Source organism: Dendronephthya gigantea, unplaced genomic scaffold, assembly GCF_004324835.1.
Source record: "Dendronephthya gigantea isolate DGI-Jeju-01 unplaced genomic scaffold, DenGig_1.0 000043F, whole genome shotgun sequence".
Classification (NCBI taxonomy): Eukaryota; Metazoa; Cnidaria; class Anthozoa; order Malacalcyonacea; family Nephtheidae; genus Dendronephthya; species Dendronephthya gigantea.
In genome coordinates this window covers 1,490,891-1,513,776 of record NW_021163053.1, presented here as the reverse complement: position 1 = coordinate 1,513,776, position 22,886 = coordinate 1,490,891, and the positions used below count along the sequence as shown (strand labels likewise).

Below are 22,886 nucleotides of genomic sequence, written 5' to 3'. Positions count from 1 at the left end.
CAATACGCGTTTACTTTGTGTTGTACACATCTATTGGCGTTCTTTCCAACAAAAATGGTGAATTTACTACCTGGAAGAAATGTCTGTGAAATTCAAATGTCCACTAGGCTATCTTGTTGACCACAAACAATCAATTACCACATCTTGTGGGTCATTGCCATTCGCCAGTGTTGAAAATATATTCAATATAAATAAACAATATGGGCAAGGAAAAACGAAGAAGCATACAATAAACCACTTTACCACATGCTCAATTGACAGTCCACCAAACTCGAGGGTTAGAATTGTTCTGTATTTTTTGCAAATCTTGATTTCAGACATTATATTGTTAAATTCTTTCTCTGAACTGTGCAATTCGTTCTGTTTTTATGTCATATCTAGATTCAACCATTCACAGTCTGTTCTAACTTCTGCATTGATTTGTCACTGTACTGATTTTTTTTAGCAAAGGAAAAAGCGTAAAAGAAAACGCTCTCCCAATTCAGGAGAAATAGCAGCCTGGGAGCATCATGAACAGGTACAAATTATTGCAGCCATAAAATTTTCAAATATACTTTTTGCATCAACAGTACGGTAGTAATAACATGAGCAGAATTAAAATTTTGCAATGGTTGATTAATATACATTACTATTTACTAAATACAATATACACCATTACCACACCATCCTTAATGCTACCACACCATCACTTCAATAGAAAACTTTTTCCAACCTTGAACTACTATTGCCTTCATCAACCACACTTGTAAGCAAAGTTTCCAACCCTTGGCTATGTCTTGAGTCTTGACCAGTGGCATAGCCACCAAAAGTTTGTGGGAGATATTCATATATTCACGTTCACTGACCATAAAACAATTAATTTCAAAAGAAATCAGGTCCAGGCAGATAACCCTGCAGCAAAGACCTTGGTTCAAGCAGGTCATGTGACACATTAAATCATTATGTTTTTACATGTTTTTATTTGTAAAGTTCAGGTGGTAAATAAATTAGCCTAAAAATGCGAAGGAGTCATGTTTGGGTACCAGCCAGCCCTTGAAATTCACAATTTTTCACGGTAGCAAAAAAGCGCTTTTTTTTGCTGCCGCGAATTGGTCTTTTAATTTCACGACGGCAATTTGGTTAGTTACGACAGCAAAAGAGTTAATAAAAATGAGCGTTTCAAAGGTTGAACGGCTGGAAATATTAATTGTTGAGGTACGAATTCCTGTACGCATTATAGGGACCTTAAGATGCACCAAATCTACGACGTGGACATGAAGTACTACTGTCGTTATTTCTACATTTTCTCAACAGGAATAAAAATGATCGACTTCTTTTGTAGTAGTCTCCTTTTGGTAAACAAAGTCAGAGCCGTATGGAAAGCCGTCTGTAAAACAAATTAAGGCTGGATTTCGCAAATTGGTGGCTGTTCTTAGGTCACATATGCGTCGTAGAATGAAGATATCGGTCGTACAGATCTGCGGCAAAGGTTTATTTCACTCAAGCTCAAATCAACTCTATCTGTACCTATTTCAGCTTGAACTGTGTGAAAAAAAATAAAACCATATTAATAATAATCAGGTTTAAATGTGTCTCGTGACTAGCCTAAACCAGAATTCTTGCTGAAGTGCAGGTGTTGGGGAACTCAACTCAATCATTCACTGAACACCCAGAGAGTATGTCACTCTCTGATTGCTCAAGAAAGCTGACTTCAACCAGAATTGAAAATACAAATCCTGACAAGCTTGCTATTAACCAACCGACGTGTACCGACGTGTTGCAGGCCACATTAGAGTCCTGGGTACGAGTTTGGAAAGGACTTCAAAATTTCCGCACAAAGCCCTAAAGAACCACTGAGCACAGTGTAAAGAACCAGTCAACCATTGTCTCTTTGTGTTTATTCATATGGGATTTATGATGATTGTAGTTTTAGCGTATACCTATTTCTTATATTATATTGTTAGATAAGAGGGAAGATTTTGTCTGGAATCGAATCATTGTCCAAGTCCGAAGAATGGAGCAATTATTTTACTCTAAATGCTCCTCCAGAAAGAGGTACGACTCTCGGTACTTTCAGTTTGTTCATCAAATCAATCATACAGCTTATTCAATGAAAGCTGGCCTACCAAAAAAGAAAAATTAGGTAATCAAACATAGATAATAAACCTAGAAGACTTCTTCAGGCTTGTAGACAACTTCAGATATTTCCAGTGGCTTACCTCCAAAGAATGATTCGGACCTAAAGTGACCCATATTAAATCAATTTTTAGTTATATTTTTCAAGAACAGTGTTTTACTGAGATCTTATCAAGTTACTGATCCGAGTTCCATCGTAATATTTGCATTACTGTATATTGTATTTTGTAAATAGATATCATCTAATACTTTGTATTTTTTTCTATGTGTATCATGTAGATCCCAATGCAGAAAACGGTTGTTTGCAAGCGTTATTTCATTATAATGACTTCAACGAAGCTGTTAGTGAAACAGTTTTGAATCATCATCATTCTATATTATTCCCAGGTCAGTAACTTGTATAGTTTGCCAAATATCGCTTTATTTATGATGTTATTCATATTCAGAGGTGTTCCTGCACAAGATTAAGCTTCTATCGTGGTGTATTTAATACAAATTTATCACCAGAATATATCTAATCATCTGTAGATTTGGGCTGCAGCAAATTAAAGGTGGTTCATTTGATTGCATGTCATGATATCAGTGTTACAGCTAGCTCAGTGTAAAATAAGGTCATCTCGTCTCGTCAATTATTTCGAAATCCGTCAGAATAGCCGCATGCGCTGGTTTGAGAACATGCATGTGTTTGTTGATCACCTTAGTAATAAGCGATTGTCTTGTGAACTATTTTAGTTAGTTTAATTTTTATAGCTGAAGATGTTTCTTACAATAATTCTGATGTGGTGAACAGATTGGTTACAAACGGAAAAGATGATTCTATGTTGATGTCAATTGGTGATGCAAAATATATTCTTCCTGCAAACAGCAAGTTTGTCCTTTCAGATGTTTCTTATTTTTGCAAAGATTTCACTAAAGATACAGGTATCTAAAACATTGTTTAATAGGCCTCTTTAATGAAGAGAGCAGCCTTTTTCAGCCTTTTCCCGTTTATTTTTCTTTATTCCCAGCACTCCGGTTTCATAGCAGTTTTTGTGTGCAATATTTCTATGTTTTACACAGTTTCTATATGTCTCACTCTATGTTATAGGTAATTCAAAGTATAACATGATCGTTATTGATCCTCCTTGGGAGAACAAATCAGCAAAAAGGGGATCTAAGTAAGACGATGATATAGGAATATTAAATCTGCATGCACTTCTTGTTTTTAAACTGGTCGCTTATGGATGGGTTTGTTAGAAGCATGGCAAATTCATGCAAGCGATATAGCTTTTAGTGCAAAGTTCCCGCGGATTGATCATAGATATTGAAATATTATCATTCGTCGTCTTAATAAACTATTTACATTGAAGCAATTTTATGGCGCGACGATAATAACACGGATGCATTCTTTTCATCTCACTAAATGCTATGTACAGACATGTTGCACTAAACTGTAAAATATCACCAGTTATCACCAAATATCACCAAATATCCCTATTGGCTCACTTGGCTGTCGTTTTCACCAACACCCGACAACTAATTTTTTGTATATTTTTTTAGATATTCATTCCTTCCACTCTGGGAAATTAAGAGGCTACCTATTCCTGAGTTGGCTTGTGACAAAGCATTGGTTATTGTTTGGGTGACAAATAAACAAAAATACAGAAGATTTGTCATTGATGAACTTTTCCCAAGTTGGTCGTGTAAATTTATAGCAGAATGGTACTGGGTGAAGGTAGCGTATAGTATTTATATATTATTGCGAATAAAACCGAGATGAAGTATTGATGTATCAGCGAGTTTGTCGTGTAAATGTTGTCGTGAAAGATTTTTTCGTGTAAATTTATAGGAAAGCGGTGCTGGGTGAAGGTAGCATAGTATTTATGTTATTCAGAATGAAAGCGATGTTTGAAATATTGATGCATCAGTCGAAAGTTTACTTTACTTTTTTTTCGAGTGCATTACTAATTGTGGAATCCTACAAGCTGTCTCTTTTGTTCTCTCAGGTGACAAGAAAAGGCGAAATGGTGTTTGATTTAGACTCGACTCACAAAAAGCCTTATGAACCAATTATTATTGGACGATTTGTAATATCCGATAGCAATAACGAGCCTGATTGTTCGGAAGCCGAGAAACAGTACAATAACAAGAAGGAGGTTAACGCAAAGATTGATAGAGAAATATCTGAAACCAGGATTGACAATGATAGAATTATTTGTAGTGTGCCTTGTTCATTACATTCTAGGAAACCACCACTCAATGGTATGAAATTAGCTCTATATACGTAACATAATTTTCCCATTTCTAATTCTATATAGTGACTATAAACGCGAATATTGGTATTGTGTTTCTGAAGATTTGTATGTGAACTACCATTAATCAAGTTAATCAATCGTATTCTAGATATTTTTCGAGAGTATTTACCAAAAGATGCAGCATGCATTGAATTGTTTGCTCGTAATCTTCTTCCGAACTGGACTAGTTGGGGAAATGAGGTAAGACTTAGTGTACAAACTATATAGCATGAAGTATATACGATATCTCAGGCAAATGCACAAGAGATATGTTAAATGAGGGGTATTATGATGGCAAATGTAATATGTATAAGGAATCTGGATTCTAATGAATGTAGATTTCAATCAAGCACTTGAAAATTGCATGATCATGATGAAATAGCAACATATTATTAAAAGATTGCATGTGCAATTGAACAGACAATCATTCATCAATTTTGCTGGTCTTGGCAGAGCGTGCATCTTACGTTCAACATTGACGCACTATATCGACTTAAAATAATGCCAAAATATTTTTGTTCTATACTCATTTTGGTCTAGTATCCCACTACGAATAGGGTATTAATTGTAACGGTAAAATTGTGATTTACATCAATACATCTCCTATATTAATTATATGTGCCTGCGAACCGAAACAATTATTTCTCCACCGTTTCGACGTTAACGCATTTCTATATAACCTATTCAAGTAAACACGCACTTCATTTCCTGTGCATTCTACACATAGTTTGTTCATACGCACAAGACGGATTTAGTAGCTGCAGGAGACGGATATATATAAAAAGGAATGTCTATATAAGACAGTTAAGAAAGCGTGAATGTGTTGTTTTCGTCTTAATTGACATAAAACATTTGCTTTAGACGTAATTAGCTTCCTATATAACGCCCAAGTTTTTACTGGAGTTTTGAAAGTTTCTCCTTGTCGAGTTATTAAAGCAAACTTGGATGGTCGGCCATCTTGTTTTTTTTGTCATTGGCCGCGGAATATGTTAATTTTCAAAATAATCCTTGGGTATGAGACTGACACTAAGATTGCGAGGAAATATGATAACTATCTCTATATATCTGTCTGTTTTTCTCAGGTTTTAAAGTATCAACATCTGGAATACTTTCAGACTAAGAAGAGATAGCATCTTGTATAAATTTCCGTTCTCAGACAGGAAAGGAATTATAGTTTGTGCGTATTTTCACACGCTTTTTTATTATTATAGAGTACCGTAGCCCGTAGGTCCTGTTAGTTTCAAAACATTTTCTACCCAACGATTGGAACAAGGAATTAGAACTTTATAAATTGATAAATTTAAGTCCTAACGTATTAATGTTATTACAATTTTGACGGGTAAACTAATTAGTAAACTGTGAACAGGAATTATTTGGTCATCTTGCTGGGACATTGTATTACCAATCTTACTCATTTTTTTAAGATAAGCGACGCGCAAAAGTGAAATTCGAACATTCTCGAGACTAGAATGCTGAAGATTCAATCAACAAAGTGGTTTCTGCAAAGTTTCACTTCTAAGTCAAAGACGTATATAAACATAAATGAAGATACAATTGCATGTACAGCAACAGATTGTGTGTACAATGTACACGTGTTTACACAGGGACGAGTTTATTGTTTGTATTTTTCTAAATTTTCGTTGCTATATTGAACCATAGGATTATTAGGATAGAACACTTTGGCACACTTTGGCACAATAGCTGGCACAGTAAAGAGCAATGTTTGTTTAAATACATTATCTGTCTGGCAATAAAAATTCTCGTCAATCTTGCATTTTAAAACCTCGTGCATGATATCATCAAGGATGGGTAATTTATCATATGTGTTAGATTAATCATTTTTATTTATAGAATTAGACCATAAACCGTCCATATGTATCTATATATCATGTGTCGTAGATAAAAAACTTTCTCTTAAACCTAATCATTCAGCTCTTTAATTTACGAAGTTCCTGAGATGGCTTTCGCACGATGAAAAAGGGCATTTTCCACATTGCTTGACTGCTTATACTTTTTCAAATGAATTCAGTTACAAAAAACATCAGTACATTTAGCGAAGTAGAAAGTTGAAATTTTGTAAGGATAGGGAGAATAAGCTCTATGGAAAAGAAATATGTATGTCAGTATCCCAAATCCCAAGCATGCATGTTTGGCCTATACCAAAAAAGGTAGCCCTTGTATCCGGCCTGGTCGAATTGGTTCACACTATATAAAATCTAGCTCGAAGACAAAGTTGCAGGCTTAAGGTGTAAACACAGCTTACGAGTCCCGTCTCTAGTTATCAATCGTGGGTGTAAGCAAAGCCATGCAATTGATTTCTTAATACCTCTTAAATATCTATAATACGCGACCTCGCTATATACGCGGAAAGAACTAAGCAATAGTGCAGCTCATCCACGTATAATGGCTGACGATAGGCGGAGTTTTTGTCAGTTGTACCAAAAACAAACGGAAATCCAGATTAATATTGTACGAAATGAGTTGGATAATTAGCTCAACAATTAAATTGGGTTTAGCAAGTACATGCATCATATGACTCAGCTTAGAGTCGTATTCTTTCATTTTGCACGATACTGTTTAGTTTGCATTTCTTTCTCAATAGCTAATTATTACTTGTTATTTGGTAATATTATAAATGAAATCTATTTCATACTCAAATTAGAGACTGCTGACAATGGTTTCGTTTTATGGCTGACTGAATCAAGCTGGTGTCTTCAAGGTCATTATAGACACGAACATATATATTGTGCAATTCTAATCTAATGCATTGCATGTACTGATATAGGTACAAGAGTTAGAAATCATTCATATATATAGGGACTGATTTTCACTTTCTTTTAGAATGAATATGCAATTTAGCCAAATACTCGTGAGAATATACCCCAGGAATATACCCTTGTAAAGTGTAAATTCCCCTGCAAACATTTCTCCAAATCATCCCCCCGACTCTTCTTCCCTTCTTCCCTTTCTCCTCCTCCATAATGGTCAGTGCATATACTGATGAGCTGCCGTGACGTTGTTTCATATACCCGCACGAAAATTAATGTGACGCAGAATAAGAGGCCTAGGTCTTACTTATACTCAACTATATAAAAGCAAATGTGCATGAATGATGTGCGCATCGATAAATTTTTGGAGGCCAAATAGAGAGAAATTGAAAAATTTGCAATGCGCGTAACTCATAGGTATATAGCTGCGAGATACTCTATCAATGTCGGGCTCTTTGGAAGTTTGGTTAACCAGCTTGCTTGGAGTAAAATGCGCTTTGCAATTTGAGAGTGGTATACCATTGAAAGTACACTTCACAGTTTGTTGATTATGACACGTTTCAAGTGACCTATATACGTAATGTATGTGTTTTTCCGTTATTCATTCAACACCAATTAAAGCGTAATATCTTTATTATAATATGAAAGATTGACAAAATGATTTGACTTGTGTTATGAAACGGTATGGCTCAGCTATCATTGTCGCACGCAACATATTTGCGCAATAATCCTCTTTCTTAATAGCGTAGATACTCATTTCAAATATTGCAAGAGGAAATTGCAGTGGTACATAAATCAATTCCTATCCCGCCAGTAACAATTTATTGGACCACACAAATGGCGCTGTCTTCAACGTAACTTAATTTTAGAGTTTAGACGTTCGTTAGCGCTAGACAAACCAGACCGCCGCCGTAGTTGCACGCATGTCTCATCCATGCATGTGTGTAGGTTAATGCACAGAATAAATGCTTCATGCAGGGAATATTTGCCGTCAATTTAAAACATTTTTTATATGCAATCAGTTCTAATCGGTTAAAAATAAGGAAGTGATTTCAAGGTGATGTTTCTTTCACGACTATTTTAAGGTGTTATTCATAGAGCTTGAAGCGCTGCCAAACAAGACGAATGAGCCGCTACAATCAAAGCAATTCGGGCAAATTAATGCAAGAGCATTGCCGCGGTATACAAATAATTCCCGACAGGCGACGTAACGTGAAACATTATCTTCCACATCATCTGTAATTAGATGTTCAAATCACCGACTACAGACAAACACAATATTGATGTATATGTTTAGATGGTTTTATTTGTTTAAAGTTGGAAAATGGCTACTATAAACAAGCTGTGTTCCTACATGTCAGAGTATAGTGTTGGTTTCATCACGTAGTTGTGAAATTTTAGACCGCAGTTGTATTCAAACTATGAAATTATATTCTTTCATGTCCCGAACTCTGGCCTTGTCGGTACCACGCGAGACAACATTTGTTATTTGATTTTAATGGTATAGACGCGCATGTTTATTTTAATATTTTGCGCGGTTACGACTTCTTCGTGCCATTCCGAGCGCCGTGTATCGGAAGCGTTGTACACTGCACACTGTTGCCTTGAGTCCTATGGTAGTGTATATTCACCACATTCCACTTTATGGGTAGGTTTATGGTTTGTTCTTGATATTTCTCTAATCTGTTTTTCATAAACTCAGCGCCATTCTGCAGTATAAACAGGTCGTTGTTTTAATTTAATTTGATCTTCCTAATTTTGTAAACGTGCTAAATGTTTTACATTAGGAATGTTGAACCTTGATACATTTTACATGTGACCAGTAATTAAAAACTTGTCGAACCTAGCGGTTGGCCACTTTAGAAAATTGAAGTCATAAAATAACATTGCGCGTATATATGGGATAGTATTTGCGTTGAGAATATGTCAAATTAATAAATCTAACATGAAACTATAAAAGAGATAAGATTGTTTGTGTTTAGACCTCCCAGGTAAGCTAGTATAAAGAGAGTTTGAAGGAAGCAATTAACTGAGTAATTGCACTTTTAAAACAAGCTGACATCAATTTATGATAATCACAAATGGTGCGCATTGATTGGTCGAGGGATGCGCAAGGTAAACAATCCAAGTTATCATTCGACATTATCTTGATGTTTGATCTAATAGAGCGCATTTTCTGGCATTTACTGACGCAAACGGCGCCAGCCGGGACTTTAAAAGCTTGTGAACAATTCTTCATGCTTTATTAGATCTTCACGATAGAATGCAGATCCAATAACGAAAAATTCGTTAAGTAATTCATTTGTCAGATATATCTACGACGCTTGATAAAGTCACTCATTTTATGTCTGCATTGATTGCGACCAAGAGGGAATATCACAATATGGTGAGCGCTAGTAGTATTCAAGGAAAATTATATCGTTCATCCACAAATTGCAAACAATCATCTTCATGGAAATCATTTGCTTATTCATCTCCGTGTTCACAAGATATTATATCGGATTATTATCCGTTAAGAGAGATCAAGAAAGTCCCACATATCAGCATGGCCTATCATGATGAACAACGACAAAATAAAGTTGTTAAAAGAATGTTCACAAATACACGAGAAAGATGGAGACAGAAGAATGTTAATCATGCTTTTGGTGAATTAAGAAAACTCTTACCTACATACCCATACGATAAGAAACTATCGAAAAATGAAATTTTAAGGCTTGCGATGAGATATATTCAGTTCTTGGACAAACTCTTACATGATATGGACACAATGGACAGCGAATATTTAAATAGCAGATGGGATAAACAGTTTCCATACAGCGCACAGTATGGCATTGAATACACACAATGTTCTCAATATGATGCTGTATATAGTCCACAGTAATAAAACAAGCTGTCGATCTAATAAAGATAATCGTAACAAGACAATTGCCATGCTAAAATCTAAACATGTTGCTCGTGAAAACTGATAATGTTTTCCAACGCTTGTTCACATCCTGACATCATTTCAAAAATTAGATCATCGTGACGATAGGCAAACCGCATGAGACAACGCGCGCCATTATTAAACACATTGCTTTATTGCGCGTCGCTCTTGCGGTAACGATGCACCTGTGGATAAAATGTATGTACCATATGTACAATGTATTATTTTTAATAAGCAAATTCTAAATGGTATGCATTAACTTTCCATGCTACTAACACACTTGCAAACGTCCAAATAACCTTCAATAGCCATTCTCTACAAGTGCTTGTTTTGTTATTCAATCATGCAAGCGGTGCGTGTAAAACAAAGGGTAATAATGTCTTATTTATCGCGTGCGTCAAATTGCGCTTTTTACACAAATAACGTGTTAACTAATTTATTCTATTCGCGCGCGCATATCACGATATCTGTCCAGTGATACCTGTAACTGTGGACATAGTAAATGTTCAGTAGAAACATGTTTAAATTTACCATTCGTATTACCTTACCTAGTTGTTACATATATTAGCAATTAATGAATTATCTTAATTAAATTTTGCATTCGGTTTTGCGCAAGATGTGGTATAACCAGAATAAAATAGTGACAATATCAAGCCTGGGTCTTTCTTTCAAGTTGATTCAAGTCATTCAAATCGTCAACCAGTCGGTAAATTTTAGCGACTCCAATTAGCGGAATAAATAAAATATTTTCTCAGCTTATATTTGATATTTGAGACAAATGCAAATAGCATTTCCTTATTAAGCTTCAAAAATCTTTGGTTTGCTCTTGGTTGAGTAGTTTGCAATAAGATTAAATTTCGTTATTGTCAGCAACGCAAATGTGCATGCTTTATATTCAGCAAGCATAGTGCGAGGAATAGAGAAACTCTGGCTGGTTTGACTTTGCAATCCCTGGGGCCGATTGTATTATCAGGTCGGGGAACGAGATTATGAATTTATGAGACTATTATTATCAGATCGGGAACGAGATTATGAGACTATTATTTGATAACTAGTTCCAGTACTTTTTTTCCTGCATTTCAAGTAACGTGGACATAATGCCGCAACGATTCCACTTGTCGTTTTATCTATTCTCCCTTTTCCACTCCAGAATATTTTTACTGCATTGAGGCACCGGTGTAATGACGCACAAAGTAGTCCAAAATCATCCCAAAGCCAATAGCAATAGGAGCTGTCATTTCTTTCGAAATAACCTTGCATCATCTTGCAGAGTTGCAGTACGACTGTACGATTTCTTGACGCAACTATTTCTGATATGACAGCCCATCCTTCATATTGAAAATGCCTGCTTATATTACCAAGACTGCAAATCCATGTTTAGAGACATGATTTTTTTACAAGTACTCAAAGAGATTATCGAAAAAGAAATGCTTGAAGACCGTGTAAGGGCAACTCAGTGAAATCAAGGATAATTTGGTCCAGGAATAGAAGGATTACTTGATCGCGCCGAACAAGCTTGGACATCATGATTCATTGGCCATCCTTACATTGTAAAAAGCCTTCATAGCCCAACTAAATTTGATAGTACACATTCAATCTGTTTTTCGCAAACACGCCAATTTTTTAACTTTTACTACGATTTGGTCTCTCCTACCTTCAGTACAAAAAATGATTAAATGAACGAAGAATTCCTGACCCGAACTTATAATAATAAAAAAATTTTCATGAGAAAAGGAAACGAAATGCGACTGTATAAACTTGTGCGAATGATAGAAATAAAACATCACTTCTAGCAACCTCGTACCCAGGGTAATTTTGCTGTGTTACCTCTAGTTACGTTTCGAAAGGGCGGGGGGAGGCATATCACAGAATATTAATGACGATACCAGACCAAGGTACGCATACGTAATAAGCCCTCTAATAAACTATATTGAACTACTGAGCTATAGAATTGAAGAAGATTATTGATGTAAGTGACTCCTTTACTATAAAGAAAAATTACAAGTCTATTTACGTGCAAGTAACTCACTTACATGGATTCACCACAGTAACTATGGTGAAAAATTACAGTTGTAGCAGTGGGTGCACCATTATAATCAAAGCAGTCAATATATTTATGCAGGCAGCAGTACTGATGACACTGTTATATATAAAGGTCATATGAAAAGTCATTAATTGCCTGGCATCACTCATCAATGGATTGCACAGTTCTATTTGTGGGTGAATGACTGTCTAACATCAAAATACTACTATCATTAAATATAAAGTAACCACTATAGAACAGTCTATACAACTTGTGCGACATCAATATTATCCTGATCATCTGCAACAGCACCAGGAAGTGAAACACTTGAACTATTTGCAACTTCTGTATAAGAAAGGAAGAGCAATATTAATGATCTTTTTTGTCATATCTTGAACTGAATGTCATATTTACTGACCTGTATTGTTTGAAATACTTTTCTCATGTTGCACAACCAATACTTGTGGGTCTTCATTGTTGTTTGTCACATTGTCTGCTTGTTTAAGTAAATCATCTATGCTATCTGTCAACTTATCCAGTGTTCCAGCAGTGTTAGGTACAGATGTATTCTCACTGTTTGAATACATTGGTGATCCTATGCTACTACTTTTCCAAGTAGCGCTTGATGATCTGTTTGCCATTTTATCAAATCTTAATTTCCTTGTAACATCTTCTTGCACTTTAGTACTTCTTCCATTAAGGAATAACCCCAGTGCATACATTTTCAAAAGCATTCTTCTTTTTACGGGATTCATAAGAATAAAGTCATACTCCCGTTTATCCATTCTCTTTCTGAATGCTGGCATGATTTTCATCAGTTCATTTGCTGTATCTTGAACAGTTATCTTGTTTGATTGTGAAAATAATGACTGGGCATTGAAGACATTGTGTGCCTCAATAAGTTCATCAAGCAAATCCCAAAGAGTATCAAATGTTTGGTTTCCTGTAATTTCAGCTTCCCGGCAATATGCATTGATAATCTGTATTTGTCTTTCAATTTCATGAACTGGTGCAAATATTGGTGGAGTGGAGAGAGCTCTTTCAAGCACCTGCCTGCCTTGTAGTACTGCTCTTAAGTATCGCTTAGTATCTAAGTCCAATTCTTGTGAATTTTGATCTTTTGATAAAGCTGGCCAGAGTGGTCGCTTCTTTGCTATAATGCCATAGTGACGCAACACAATGAATGAGAAAAATATGACAAAAGCAAGTATAACAAAGCTATTAATGCTAAGCAGTGCATATTTGATGTTTGGATAAATTAAAATAGCACTTTCAACCTTCAACTCCAAAAGAAGTCCGATCAATGCATTTAATGAGTTACACAACAACGAAGCAACCTTCATCACATTAAATGCATTCACCCGAAATGGCTTAATCACTATCATGACCAAAGCTAGCAGAAACATTATTATAGTTACAATCGCCATTGGGTATATTTGGTAATCAAGTGATATACCATATGCAAAAACCACTGAGAACCGCATGAAGTACATGACAGACTGGTAATGAACCCATGGTCGACGATAGGAAGAGAACAAGAAAAACTGTTCCACAGCCCAGACTATATCCAACCCTTTCAGATATTCTGCTTCTTTTAGCTGTAAATATCCTTCATGTTGAGAGCTTGAATGGGTGAAGACCTCACTCTTTGTAACCCACCAGAGATACATAGGATAAGCAAGAAACAATAGCGTGGCCATGAGCAATAAAACCCAGCCTAATGACACAAATCCATAAACAAGATGAGATTCACTCCAACACTTTATATCATTTTCAACATTTAAAATAATGATTTTTGATGACCCTATGTTTGATGATGTTGAGGATGAACGACATTGCAGCAACCTGACAACCACTAGCCCGATTGGAATGCTGACAACTTGGGCAACAACCGACAGAACACGTTTCATTCTAGTGAGGTACAGCAACAAATACAGTGGTCTTTTCCAAATTAAATATCGATACATTGCAATATAGCTTGCAATAAAAGCCAAGGTTAAACCCGTCCAACAAATTAGATATGTTTTGTAACTAAACATAGCGCTGGACGGGACGTGGGCCTCGCTAGCACCGTCATAAATATCATTATTTATCTTCCAGAATTCCCAAATATCAAGATTGATCAAAAGCACAAATGATGTCTCTCTAATCCAGTCCAAAGGCCAGCTCCATCTCTCTGACAGTACCAAGAATACCGCGAAAATCTGAATATGTTCAATGAGCATAAGTAGTGAATCTGAAAGCCACAGTGATATCCCGTGATGTTGGAATTGTTCGTCTAAATCGGAATCTGTATCTTGGTCAGTCTCGTCGTAGTCACCGTAAGTCCTATCGTTATCTTCAACTAAAGGATAACTCTCAATATCACGTTCTTTTAGGCGACGGTTTAGCAGAGCCATTCTTCCAAAAATGTTCCTTTTATTCCTTTTATTGCCTAGTTTCAATGGAATTTTAACATGTCATTTTTCCTTATGTCCGTCTGTTGTCGTTTTTGTAACCATGGATCGCGAGACTACACGCGATATTCACGCAAACTCCACGAAAATTAAATTAGATTCTGATTAGATTTTGAATATTATAATTTATTACACAAAATTTGTAAATCGTTCAAAATGAGTTTAAAAGTTGATGCAAATATTAGTTTTATGTTCAAGGAATGGCCAAATTTTATTGACAGATACAAAGCGGCGTCTGAAGCAGGTTATTGTCAATATCAAAACAGGAACTGTCATTGTACAAATTCCTGTACTGTACAGAAAACATGACACCCTCATTCAATTAATTAATATGCTATATCGGTATATGGGCTTATATGTTTTTAAATTTCTCTTATCTGCAGGTTTTAAAGCTGTAGAATCCGGAGATGAAGTCTATCAGTATGCAGTTGATGAAATTAAAAAAGCAAAATCTGAAGCTAATGTACAACAAATTGTAATGGTTGGATATGGAGGTTATATTCACATTTTAATAGCTTTATTTAAAAACGCTCATGTTATGCCCAACATAATAGTTTACAGTACATATGAGTTAGGTTTAGACTATATTGGTATTTATAGCATCCCCAGATTGCTCAGAATTGGTCAATTTGTACATAGAAGTCAGGCAACCGGAAAATCTAAGTTTGTCTTTTCAACCACCCCCTCCAAAAAAAAAATTGCACTCCATAAATACATAAAATTATATTATTATTTTGCTACATAATTCATATATTTACAGTTTATGTCTTACAGCCAATACATCTATAGCCAATTAAGAATTTGCCCACATATAAGATTAGTCTGCTGTCTCTTTGACCTAATTAATTGTTGAATATACTGAGAATATAAGACACCTTTGCAAACTTGTTAGTACTTCCAAGGGGCAGTTGTATAAAAAAATAGTTCACTTTCAACCATAGTTAAAGGAAAAAGGATTGTGCATTTCAGAGTAAAAAATGGTTAAATGCACAAATTTTAATTGTATACAATTAGCTGCATAGAAAGCAATGCAGTTTATACAGAGAGTGAATAAATTTTAAATGTTAACGGGTAAACTTCTGCATAGGTACACAAAATACAGTGATTGGTATACCTGGGAAAGAAGTTGAATTCAGGCAATCATTCACCAAATCTTTGGAATATGCACTTGCGTTGAAATGTGGAAAGTAAGCTAGACAATTTCAACAAATTCTATCAAACTAAGCATTTGAGTTTTTAGAAAAGTGTGTGACGCTTCTGACAAAGCTTCTTCTGTGACTTATAGAATTCATGTTTGTTCAGGAGTTACGACGTCAGTTGATAGTGAGGAAGTATCATATTCATGTTATGAAGACATTTATATAAGAAATTTACGCCACTGTTCAGAAGAAGCAAGAAAGGTAGGTGAGGTCTAATCACGTTCGCTCGGAATGTGATGAATAGACGTTTGGACTTTTCTAATGTAAGCTGGATATAAAAGAGGTGCTATAACCTATTAGGCATTAGCCTGCAAATGTTTTTTGTGGGCCCTCGAGAAGTGAGTACTGATTTGAGATCTACAAATTAGCGCGAGTCCGAAAGTGCGAGTGTAAAACACCCAGGGTACTGCCATGGGTGCATGTATGTCCGTAATTGCACTGGGGACTATATTATTGTTAAATGAGATAAGATGGGAAAATGTGTTGATATCAATTAAAAAGTGCAATTTACCAATCAGCGCGCATTACTCCATTAGGATTTTTTGCATGTGTTATTGTCTAACTGCTACGTTCAAGTACGTAGCCCCAAATCCTGAGCCACGTTGTTGGCTCAGCGCCCTTGATCTGACCGTTTCTGACGGTGGGTCCAAAGAAAGCAAGTTCTCAACAGCCTGCTATCGCCGGTAATATTACGTTTTACGTTTATGTAGACGCCCTTTCAAGAAGGGGTGGAGACGTAGCAATGAAGCCGGTCATTTCGGGATCTGGTCTCTGGGTTTATGTATAAGCGCCCTGTTTAGGATGTATAGCTGTAAGAACAGTCGCCCTAGAGCCTTCGCTGTCCATCCTGCACCGTAAAAGCAAAACTGAAAGTGAGGGTGCTCCTGAAAGTGCAGTAAAATCGACCTAGTCGTCCGCCTAGTTTTAATACATAATTGTTATTTGCCTGTAGGTTGGAATAAAAATTTTGATTGAACCAATAACAACAATACCCGGGTATTTCTTAACTAATACGATGCAGGGTAACTATCAAGGATGAAACTTTTTTCCCTATAATTGTGTGCAATGTAATTTACCGTCTTTATTTTTCCTAGGAATAGAAATATTGAAAAAGTTGAATTGTGACAATGTGAAATTAGAATTCGTAAGTTTACCCTTTTAGACATATTCCTTACTTTTCTTTCAATTCATTTGAGTAATTGCCATTCCAGGATTTTTTTCATGCTCAAAGAGCTCATGGAAATCTGACAAAAACTCTGAAGGACAATATACAATTTATAGGTAGGAGGCATGTAGAGACTTGATGTAATATATTTTATTGTACACCCTTGATTTAGCATCGATGTCATAGCAGTTTTTTGTTATATGAATTTTTTCATTACTCTACCAGGTCATATTCAGGTTAGCCAAGTTCCTGATAGGGGTGAACCAAGTAGCTCTGGCGAAATCAACTTTGAATATATTTTTAAACTAATACATAAATTAGGTTATAATCAATGGATTGGTGGTGAATACAACCCTACAGGTATCGTACTTTTTACCCTTACTATTTCCTTGATTTCACGCAGTAAGGTCGTCTTTCATGTTATCAATTGTTACTGTGTAACTTCCTAATCTTGACGAATGTCTTCCCATCCAGTTACGTACATAACGCTACAATATCCTTCGGCGCCACTTGGATTTCGTTTTATTTCTAGTTAACTATTTCGTGAAAAATTTTTTAGTCGCCTCTTGCATGCATCGATCATTAGTCATTACTCGTTTAGGCATTGTTGACCAGCGAAGAGTATTTTCTATCCGTTGTTTACTCACCAAACTTGGATTCTGTCGCTTATTAGGAAGAACTGGAGATGGATTGGATTGGATCAATTATTATGGATTGGAATTTTAGCATTCTTTTGGGAAATAAAGGTAACTTTGATACATCGGCAGAACAGGTGGAATAGGGGAGCAATGATACCAAAAACCTCGCTAAAGTTACGGGCATAATTTAAATTAAATGATCAACGAAAAAACAAGTTTGCTATGCTGACGATAAAACAAATCACTATATGTAGATCAGTACACATTATGTAGCTGGTATTTAGCTTACGAACAAATACAATAAATATAATTGCGATAATATAATCAACATAAGTACTCAGTGGTGATATACATGGAAAATCGTGCTTCCGATCCCTACAAAATAACAAATTTGCTGCCGTTGACCAAGTACGACTAATAGAGGATGACGAACGATATAGCAAATACCAACGCGATACCATTTAACAATTAGACAACGAGTCCGAGTTGTCTATGAGCGAATAGTCAACGAAGGCGAAGCCTGAGTTGACTATCCGCTCATAGGCAACGAAGGCGAGTTGTCTAATTGTTTTAGTATACACCCTGTACCTAGATATATTAATTTCGAGAAAATAATCGATACACCGCAAAATTACACCGAAAAATAATTTAATTAATGCAATTTTATACGGTCGCGCGAGCGAATTTTTCCCAAACGTGCACTATCACGAATAGACGATGGTTGAGTAGCCAATCAGAATGTAGGATTTGTAATAGACAATAGTCGGGTGTATACTAAGCAACTATTAATGCCTTCATACCATTGAACACGGTATATCAACGCGTCGCGATTCTTCATTTTCAGCATAAATTGGAGTTTCTTTTTGAATTTTCCGCTTCAAAAGATCTCAAAAGAATTGCGCAATGTCGGTTTGAGATTGAGAAGAAAGATGGTTTTGACTTATCGAAAAGGCTGCTTGACCTCGTTCATCACGGCGGTAAATCATTTATAACTTTGAGAACCAGAATTCCCTTTACTAGGCTGTAAACACACACATTGCGAGGTCACCATGCAAAGCGCTATATTAATATCCTAAGAAACTCGTGAGGAATGATAAGGTACTTTTTGAAATATGATTTTTTCACACGAATTTGTACCAACAGAATTTGTTGGATTAATGGACTTTATTCCGTTGGGTTTCGTTCAACTGTTCAACTATGCCTTATGCTGCTCTATTAACAAACACTCCTCCTTTAGTAACATTAGTAAAAACAAGTTTCTATATTATGACCTTACTTACATACAAGTATACACATGTATTGCACATTATGTACATTATGATGAGATGCCAACAACGTGCAAATATTTGGCAAAAAAATACTTGACGGAAATGTAATATTAATTAAATACATTTTCGGGTTTACCAGGTAACTCCCGCTAGCTTATTAAATATTCTACAAAATAGAAGACGTCGTTATTACATCTTTAAGTTGTTTTTAGTCGTTTTCTTGGAGGTCCATTAAGTAACGGCCCTTGTTGCGTTGCAAGTACTTTGAAAGCTTCCGCTAAAAGATGCGAGTGATTATTTACAAGTGTTTTCCAACCAGGACTGTTCGTCACATCAACTGCGTGACTAAAAAAAATGCAATTGATTTTAAAATGAATATAATAAATTTGCTACTTCACTGAGTCCTAGAAACTTGGTACTCGAAAGCTTTTCTAGCTTTACTTGATTTAGGAAATCGTATTTACCTATTTACAAACTCTACAGCGTAATCTTTGAGGTGGTTAGCACTGTGAAGATCAGCCAGGATGAGAATGCTGCAAACATTATCTGTAGATAGACTCGTACACAATGATTCCTCACACATAATTTTGAGACGATCAAGAGCATACTGCAAAAAAAGAAAGCGAGAAACAGTGAAGAGATCGTCGTTTATCTCTTGATTGTTACATGGATGAGGTAGATAGGTGGGTAATCTTAACAGAATTTGCGTTCGCCTTGCATGTCTCCGATCTCCATGGTACTGGAATGGAAGTTTCTCCTATTCATTATTTCATTTGCCAGCATTCGTGTACTCACCTTATCCGCAGCAGCAAGTAATTCAGGAGCCATCTCATTCAGTTTGCTTGTTTTGCCAGTGTAAATAAATTGCAACATTTCTTTAAAAACATCTGACTCTACATCCAATATTTGCACCCGTCCATTCTTACGTTCTTCCATTTCATGTTCAAACATTGCTCCAAAGACAGGTGATCTAGCTGCTAAGATGGCTTTATGTGCCTTGAAATGCTTTCCATCAGCCAGTATTAGTGAGACATCAGACAGTAATCCAGTGTCTAGTAAATTGCCTAATTGACAGGCTAAATTGCATTCTTGAATTTTGACAACAGCCTGAGATGTTGAACCAGAGACATTGACTGAGTCGGCAATCACGCTTACCTAATAAAATGATTGGTGTAGTTTCTATTAAACCTTTTTAATAAGCCATAAAAATATGGAATGTACAGACTGCTGTTCAGGCACAATATAACATACTGTACCTCACAAAATAAAGTCAATGTGTCACTTGGGAGAAGACCATTTACATCATCCATTAAAAAATCTCGCCTTATAAATTTTTTAAAACCCCAATCCTTTCCCTGGACAAATCTATATGCTCTCTGGCTTTCTATAAAATTAAAAAATGTTTCTTCGTTTAGTTGGAAGTACACTACACATACCCTCAGCAATAATGTTTGATTCAGTAAAAGACCTTTGGTCTTACCCATTGCTTTTGTTTCTTCTCTATTGGCATTCAAGATTGAGAATTTAAATTTAGCTCGAACTTCATTCTTGTTAGTGGCAAGTAATAACAAATATAAGGATAAATAATCTTTACTTTCTTCATCTAGACCTTTAGGATTTACGCGTAAACACCTACAGGATAGAAGTTAAAAAATTACAACAGCTACTTGGTGATGAAAAATTACCAAACCATCATGGTATTAATTTATAACTTCTCAAATGCAAATATTTCCCCCCCAACATTTTGGATTGTTTTAGCAATCCTATACTAGTCAGATGATTATTGTGCTACACTTTTGTGTTATTAATACACCTTAGAGAGTATTATTTCCAATTCTGTTAGATCTGTATGAAAGAGCTTTACCATTTCATTTTATCATTTTCTCCAGCGGAAAACATTGAACTCTTTAATGTTTCTCCCATCTCCTCCCTGCAGTAACTAAAGTTATTAATTGTCCACATATATGAAAACTTGATCACTTTCACTTGTGTGTAACACCAGTTCTCTGCAACAGGTCCACTATTATCAACATTGCTCCGGGATTCTTTGCTTGTACTTGATGCTTGCTTGTAATCCCTAATGGGGGAATTAGGCAGGTTGAGGAACTACATGGGAAGGCATGGTCCAAAAAAATAGGTTTTCAAGGTGTAGGGAAAGTAAAACTCACTTTTTATGGACAGAAGAAACATGCAGTCACACAATAGAAATGCTGCTGCAGAGATGAATGATTACGGCAAATGGCTAATATTGTACAGTATTAAAGGCAGAAGATCAATGCTACTTACATCTTTGACCAGATTTATCCACAACCTCAAATTCCAAGGTATCCAAAAGGTAGATAAACATTTAATTCCAATAAACTAAAAATCCATAAGATTTCAACAGTATTATAGTTTCCCCACCTTTAAAAATAAGGGACATCTCAGTAAATTATCAACCAGGATGTTTGTAGCCCAAAAGGTACCAGCCCAAAGTCCCTCGGATTTTTTAAGGGTTCTGGTTCCAGGTAGGAACCATTAAGAGAAGCATTATAACCAGAACCAGGACTTAGTTCTATTTCAATACATTGTCATAGTGAAAGAAATATCTGGTTCTGACTGAAACTAAAAATAGTTCTTGTCCTACCCATCAGTTCATATAAACACAGAACTTCTTCCTAGAAAATCTTACGTCTTAGCCTTAAGCAGGTCCCTTGCTGGGTAGGCGAGTTAGGCCAATTGCTAAAACAGGGTCTAATACAGATTAGCCTTGTTCGAAACTCCCCTACTAACATATCAAATCAGCCAGACGTTTGACTTATTTAAAATATGCACAGCCCCTTAATAGTACAGTACATGAACTTATTAAATACAATAATATATAGGGTCATCATATTGTTCAAAACATGCTACCTTTTGGTTCTAGTAGATATATCTGTCTATGACCATTTCATCTTAAAACAGACTTTTTTATTGTGATTTATTCCCAAAACAGAAAATAGAACAAACAAAATGAAAAAATATCAAGATTTAGTATTGGTCGTAGGCTTCCCTGCATGTTTGAAATCCGAGCGGTACAAAACGCTATAGTTTCATACACTGTACTTATGATACTTAATATTCTAGAATTTCAATTAAAAAACGTTTTGAACACTAGGAAAATGCAAAGTGTGTAAGTCGGCCTACCTCTCTGTTATCTGACTAGAACGTTTCTTCTTTTGTAAAACATTTTTAAAAGATTTTCCTTTGTTATGATCTAAAGTCTGAAATTAGTCAAATTTATAAACGACAAGTCGACAACTCTTGTCGCTGAATCACTCGTTTCAGCTTCGGATTTCACTCGGACGTCGGAACTATGCGACACCACTGAGCTATATATAATAATAATTCCGAATATAATGATAGCTAAGTGTCGGACCATAGGGTCGGACACTAGCATAGTGCAAGAGTTAACGATAGGTTGTGGCACATAATGCTGCCATTCTGTTATCATACGCGGCAGCCTAAACTTGTAATTTGGACGCGTGAAAATTTTATTACTATTATTATAATGACAAATTTCCTGCAGAAAAAGGTTCCAGTAACAATCATGGTGACGCGCAAGAATTCATCACCACGCATAACTACGGGAGGCAGTTTAGGTGATGCAAGCAACATTGGAAGAGCTGCACACAAGGAAATCTCTAATTCTCACAGTGGAGCTGCCGTAAACCAACTTATAAGGAAGTTTGAGGAACACCAAAAAACAGAACCACATTTGCAGCACCGTTCTTTTAAGAGGTCAACATTACTTGAGGCAACAAGCCGATTTGTTTTGTTGAAATCAAGAACAAAAGTAGGACTTTAATATACTCTGAAAATGAAACTGAATCAACAAAGATGAAACAATAAAAATTCAAAAATCCGAAGACACGGAAGTCCACCATGGCGAGTCTATAACTCTTACAAAATTTGTCGGACACTTCTCTTCTCAGTTCTCACAGTAGCTGTAATATATAATTACACCATGTAAAAGCCTAGAAATAGAGATTATAACCTCGAGCATGATAAAAACGATTCAATTCAACAGAGGTGTTTGG

At 35.8% G+C, this 22,886-nt stretch overlaps 5 protein-coding genes across 10 annotated transcripts; 3 read left to right on the top strand and 2 right to left on the bottom strand.

Annotated features, from left to right (window-relative positions):
- The first annotated feature begins 41 nt into the window (after positions 1-41).
- LOC114527181 (methyltransferase-like protein 4) lies at positions 42-6,254 on the top strand. 4 transcript variants are annotated; one of them, XM_028548821.1, is made up of 11 exons: positions 42-277; positions 446-517; positions 1,944-2,034; positions 2,395-2,502; positions 2,866-3,036; positions 3,203-3,272; positions 3,655-3,829; positions 4,101-4,356; positions 4,498-4,589; positions 5,471-5,565; positions 5,813-6,254. In XM_028548821.1, the coding sequence occupies exons 1-10, from the start codon at positions 80-82 to the stop codon at positions 5,516-5,518; spliced, it is 1,281 nt and encodes a 426-aa protein (XP_028404622.1). In that variant the 5' UTR covers positions 42-79; the 3' UTR covers positions 5,519-5,565; positions 5,813-6,254. The 4 variants fall into 4 exon arrangements, with proteins under 4 accessions (XP_028404622.1, XP_028404625.1, XP_028404623.1 ...); XM_028548824.1 differs by lacking the exon at positions 5,471-5,565; XM_028548822.1 differs by lacking the exon at positions 5,471-5,565 and having other exon boundaries at positions 5,600-6,254.
- Positions 6,255-9,539: 3,285 nt separating this feature from the next.
- On the top strand, positions 9,540-10,037 carry LOC114527323 (T-cell acute lymphocytic leukemia protein 1 homolog). The gene has a single exon (XM_028548983.1). It carries the CDS (start codon positions 9,540-9,542, stop codon positions 10,035-10,037), a length of 498 nt encoding a protein of 165 aa, XP_028404784.1.
- Positions 10,038-12,040: 2,003 nt separating this feature from the next.
- LOC114527189 lies at positions 12,041-14,578 on the bottom strand. Its single transcript, XM_028548831.1, has 2 exons — positions 12,521-14,578; positions 12,041-12,447 (listed from the first exon to the last, which is right to left on the bottom strand). Exons 1-2 carry the CDS (start codon positions 14,499-14,501, stop codon positions 12,365-12,367), a joined length of 2,064 nt encoding a protein of 687 aa, XP_028404632.1. The 5' UTR covers positions 14,502-14,578; the 3' UTR covers positions 12,041-12,364.
- A 121-nt stretch (positions 14,579-14,699) lies between these two features.
- LOC114527190 (putative hydroxypyruvate isomerase) lies at positions 14,700-18,025 on the top strand. Of its 2 annotated transcripts, none has more exons than XM_028548833.1 (9): positions 14,700-14,802; positions 14,942-15,052; positions 15,646-15,745; positions 15,844-15,958; positions 16,710-16,779; positions 16,852-16,901; positions 16,969-17,038; positions 17,148-17,282; positions 17,596-18,025. In XM_028548833.1, exons 1-9 carry the CDS (start codon positions 14,715-14,717, stop codon positions 17,646-17,648), a joined length of 792 nt encoding a protein of 263 aa, XP_028404634.1. In that variant the 5' UTR covers positions 14,700-14,714; the 3' UTR covers positions 17,649-18,025. The 2 variants fall into 2 exon arrangements, with proteins under 2 accessions (XP_028404634.1, XP_028404633.1); XM_028548832.1 differs by having other exon boundaries at positions 17,524-18,025.
- A 663-nt stretch (positions 18,026-18,688) lies between these two features.
- Positions 18,689-22,123, bottom strand: LOC114527233 (speckle-type POZ protein A-like). Of its 2 annotated transcripts, none has more exons than XM_028548880.1 (8): positions 21,994-22,123; positions 21,115-21,231; positions 20,693-20,905; positions 20,309-20,460; positions 20,085-20,212; positions 19,624-19,983; positions 19,293-19,435; positions 18,689-19,173 (listed from the first exon to the last, which is right to left on the bottom strand). In XM_028548880.1, coding segments are annotated over exons 2-8 (1,146 nt in total). In that variant the 5' UTR covers positions 21,117-21,231; positions 21,994-22,123; the 3' UTR covers positions 18,689-19,025. The 2 variants fall into 2 exon arrangements, with proteins under 2 accessions (XP_028404681.1, XP_028404682.1); XM_028548881.1 differs by having other exon boundaries at positions 21,115-21,189.
- Between the last annotated feature and the right edge of the window lie 763 nt (positions 22,124-22,886).

Coding starts and splice junctions, on each gene's coding strand:
- LOC114527181 (XM_028548821.1), top strand. CDS start 80: ATGTCTGTGAAATTCAAATGTCCACTAGGCTATCTTGTTGACCACAAA. Junction 2,035..2,394: donor AAATGCTCCTCCAGAAAGAG/GTACGACTCTCG, acceptor TGTATCATGTAG/ATCCCAATGCAGAAAACGGT. Junction 2,503..2,865: donor TCATTCTATATTATTCCCAG/GTCAGTAACTTG, acceptor TAATTTTTATAG/CTGAAGATGTTTCTTACAAT.
- LOC114527190 (XM_028548832.1), top strand. CDS start 14,715: ATGAGTTTAAAAGTTGATGCAAATATTAGTTTTATGTTCAAGGAATGG. Junction 15,959..16,709: donor GTTCAGAAGAAGCAAGAAAG/GTAGGTGAGGTC, acceptor ATTTGCCTGTAG/GTTGGAATAAAAATTTTGAT. Junction 17,283..17,523: donor TGGTGAATACAACCCTACAG/GTATCGTACTTT, acceptor TTACTCGTTTAG/GCATTGTTGACCAGCGAAGA.
- LOC114527233 (XM_028548880.1), bottom strand. Junction 20,461..20,692: donor GAAAATGATAAAATGAAATG/GTAAAGCTCTTT, acceptor TCTATCCTGTAG/GTGTTTACGCGTAAATCCTA. Junction 19,984..20,084: donor CATTGACTTTATTTTGTGAG/GTACAGTATGTT, acceptor TCATTTTATTAG/GTAAGCGTGATTGCCGACTC.
- LOC114527189 (XM_028548831.1), bottom strand. CDS start 14,501: ATGGCTCTGCTAAACCGTCGCCTAAAAGAACGTGATATTGAGAGTTAT. Junction 12,448..12,520: donor AAGTATTTCAAACAATACAG/GTCAGTAAATAT, acceptor TTTCTTATACAG/AAGTTGCAAATAGTTCAAGT.
- LOC114527323 (XM_028548983.1), top strand. CDS start 9,540: ATGGTGAGCGCTAGTAGTATTCAAGGAAAATTATATCGTTCATCCACA.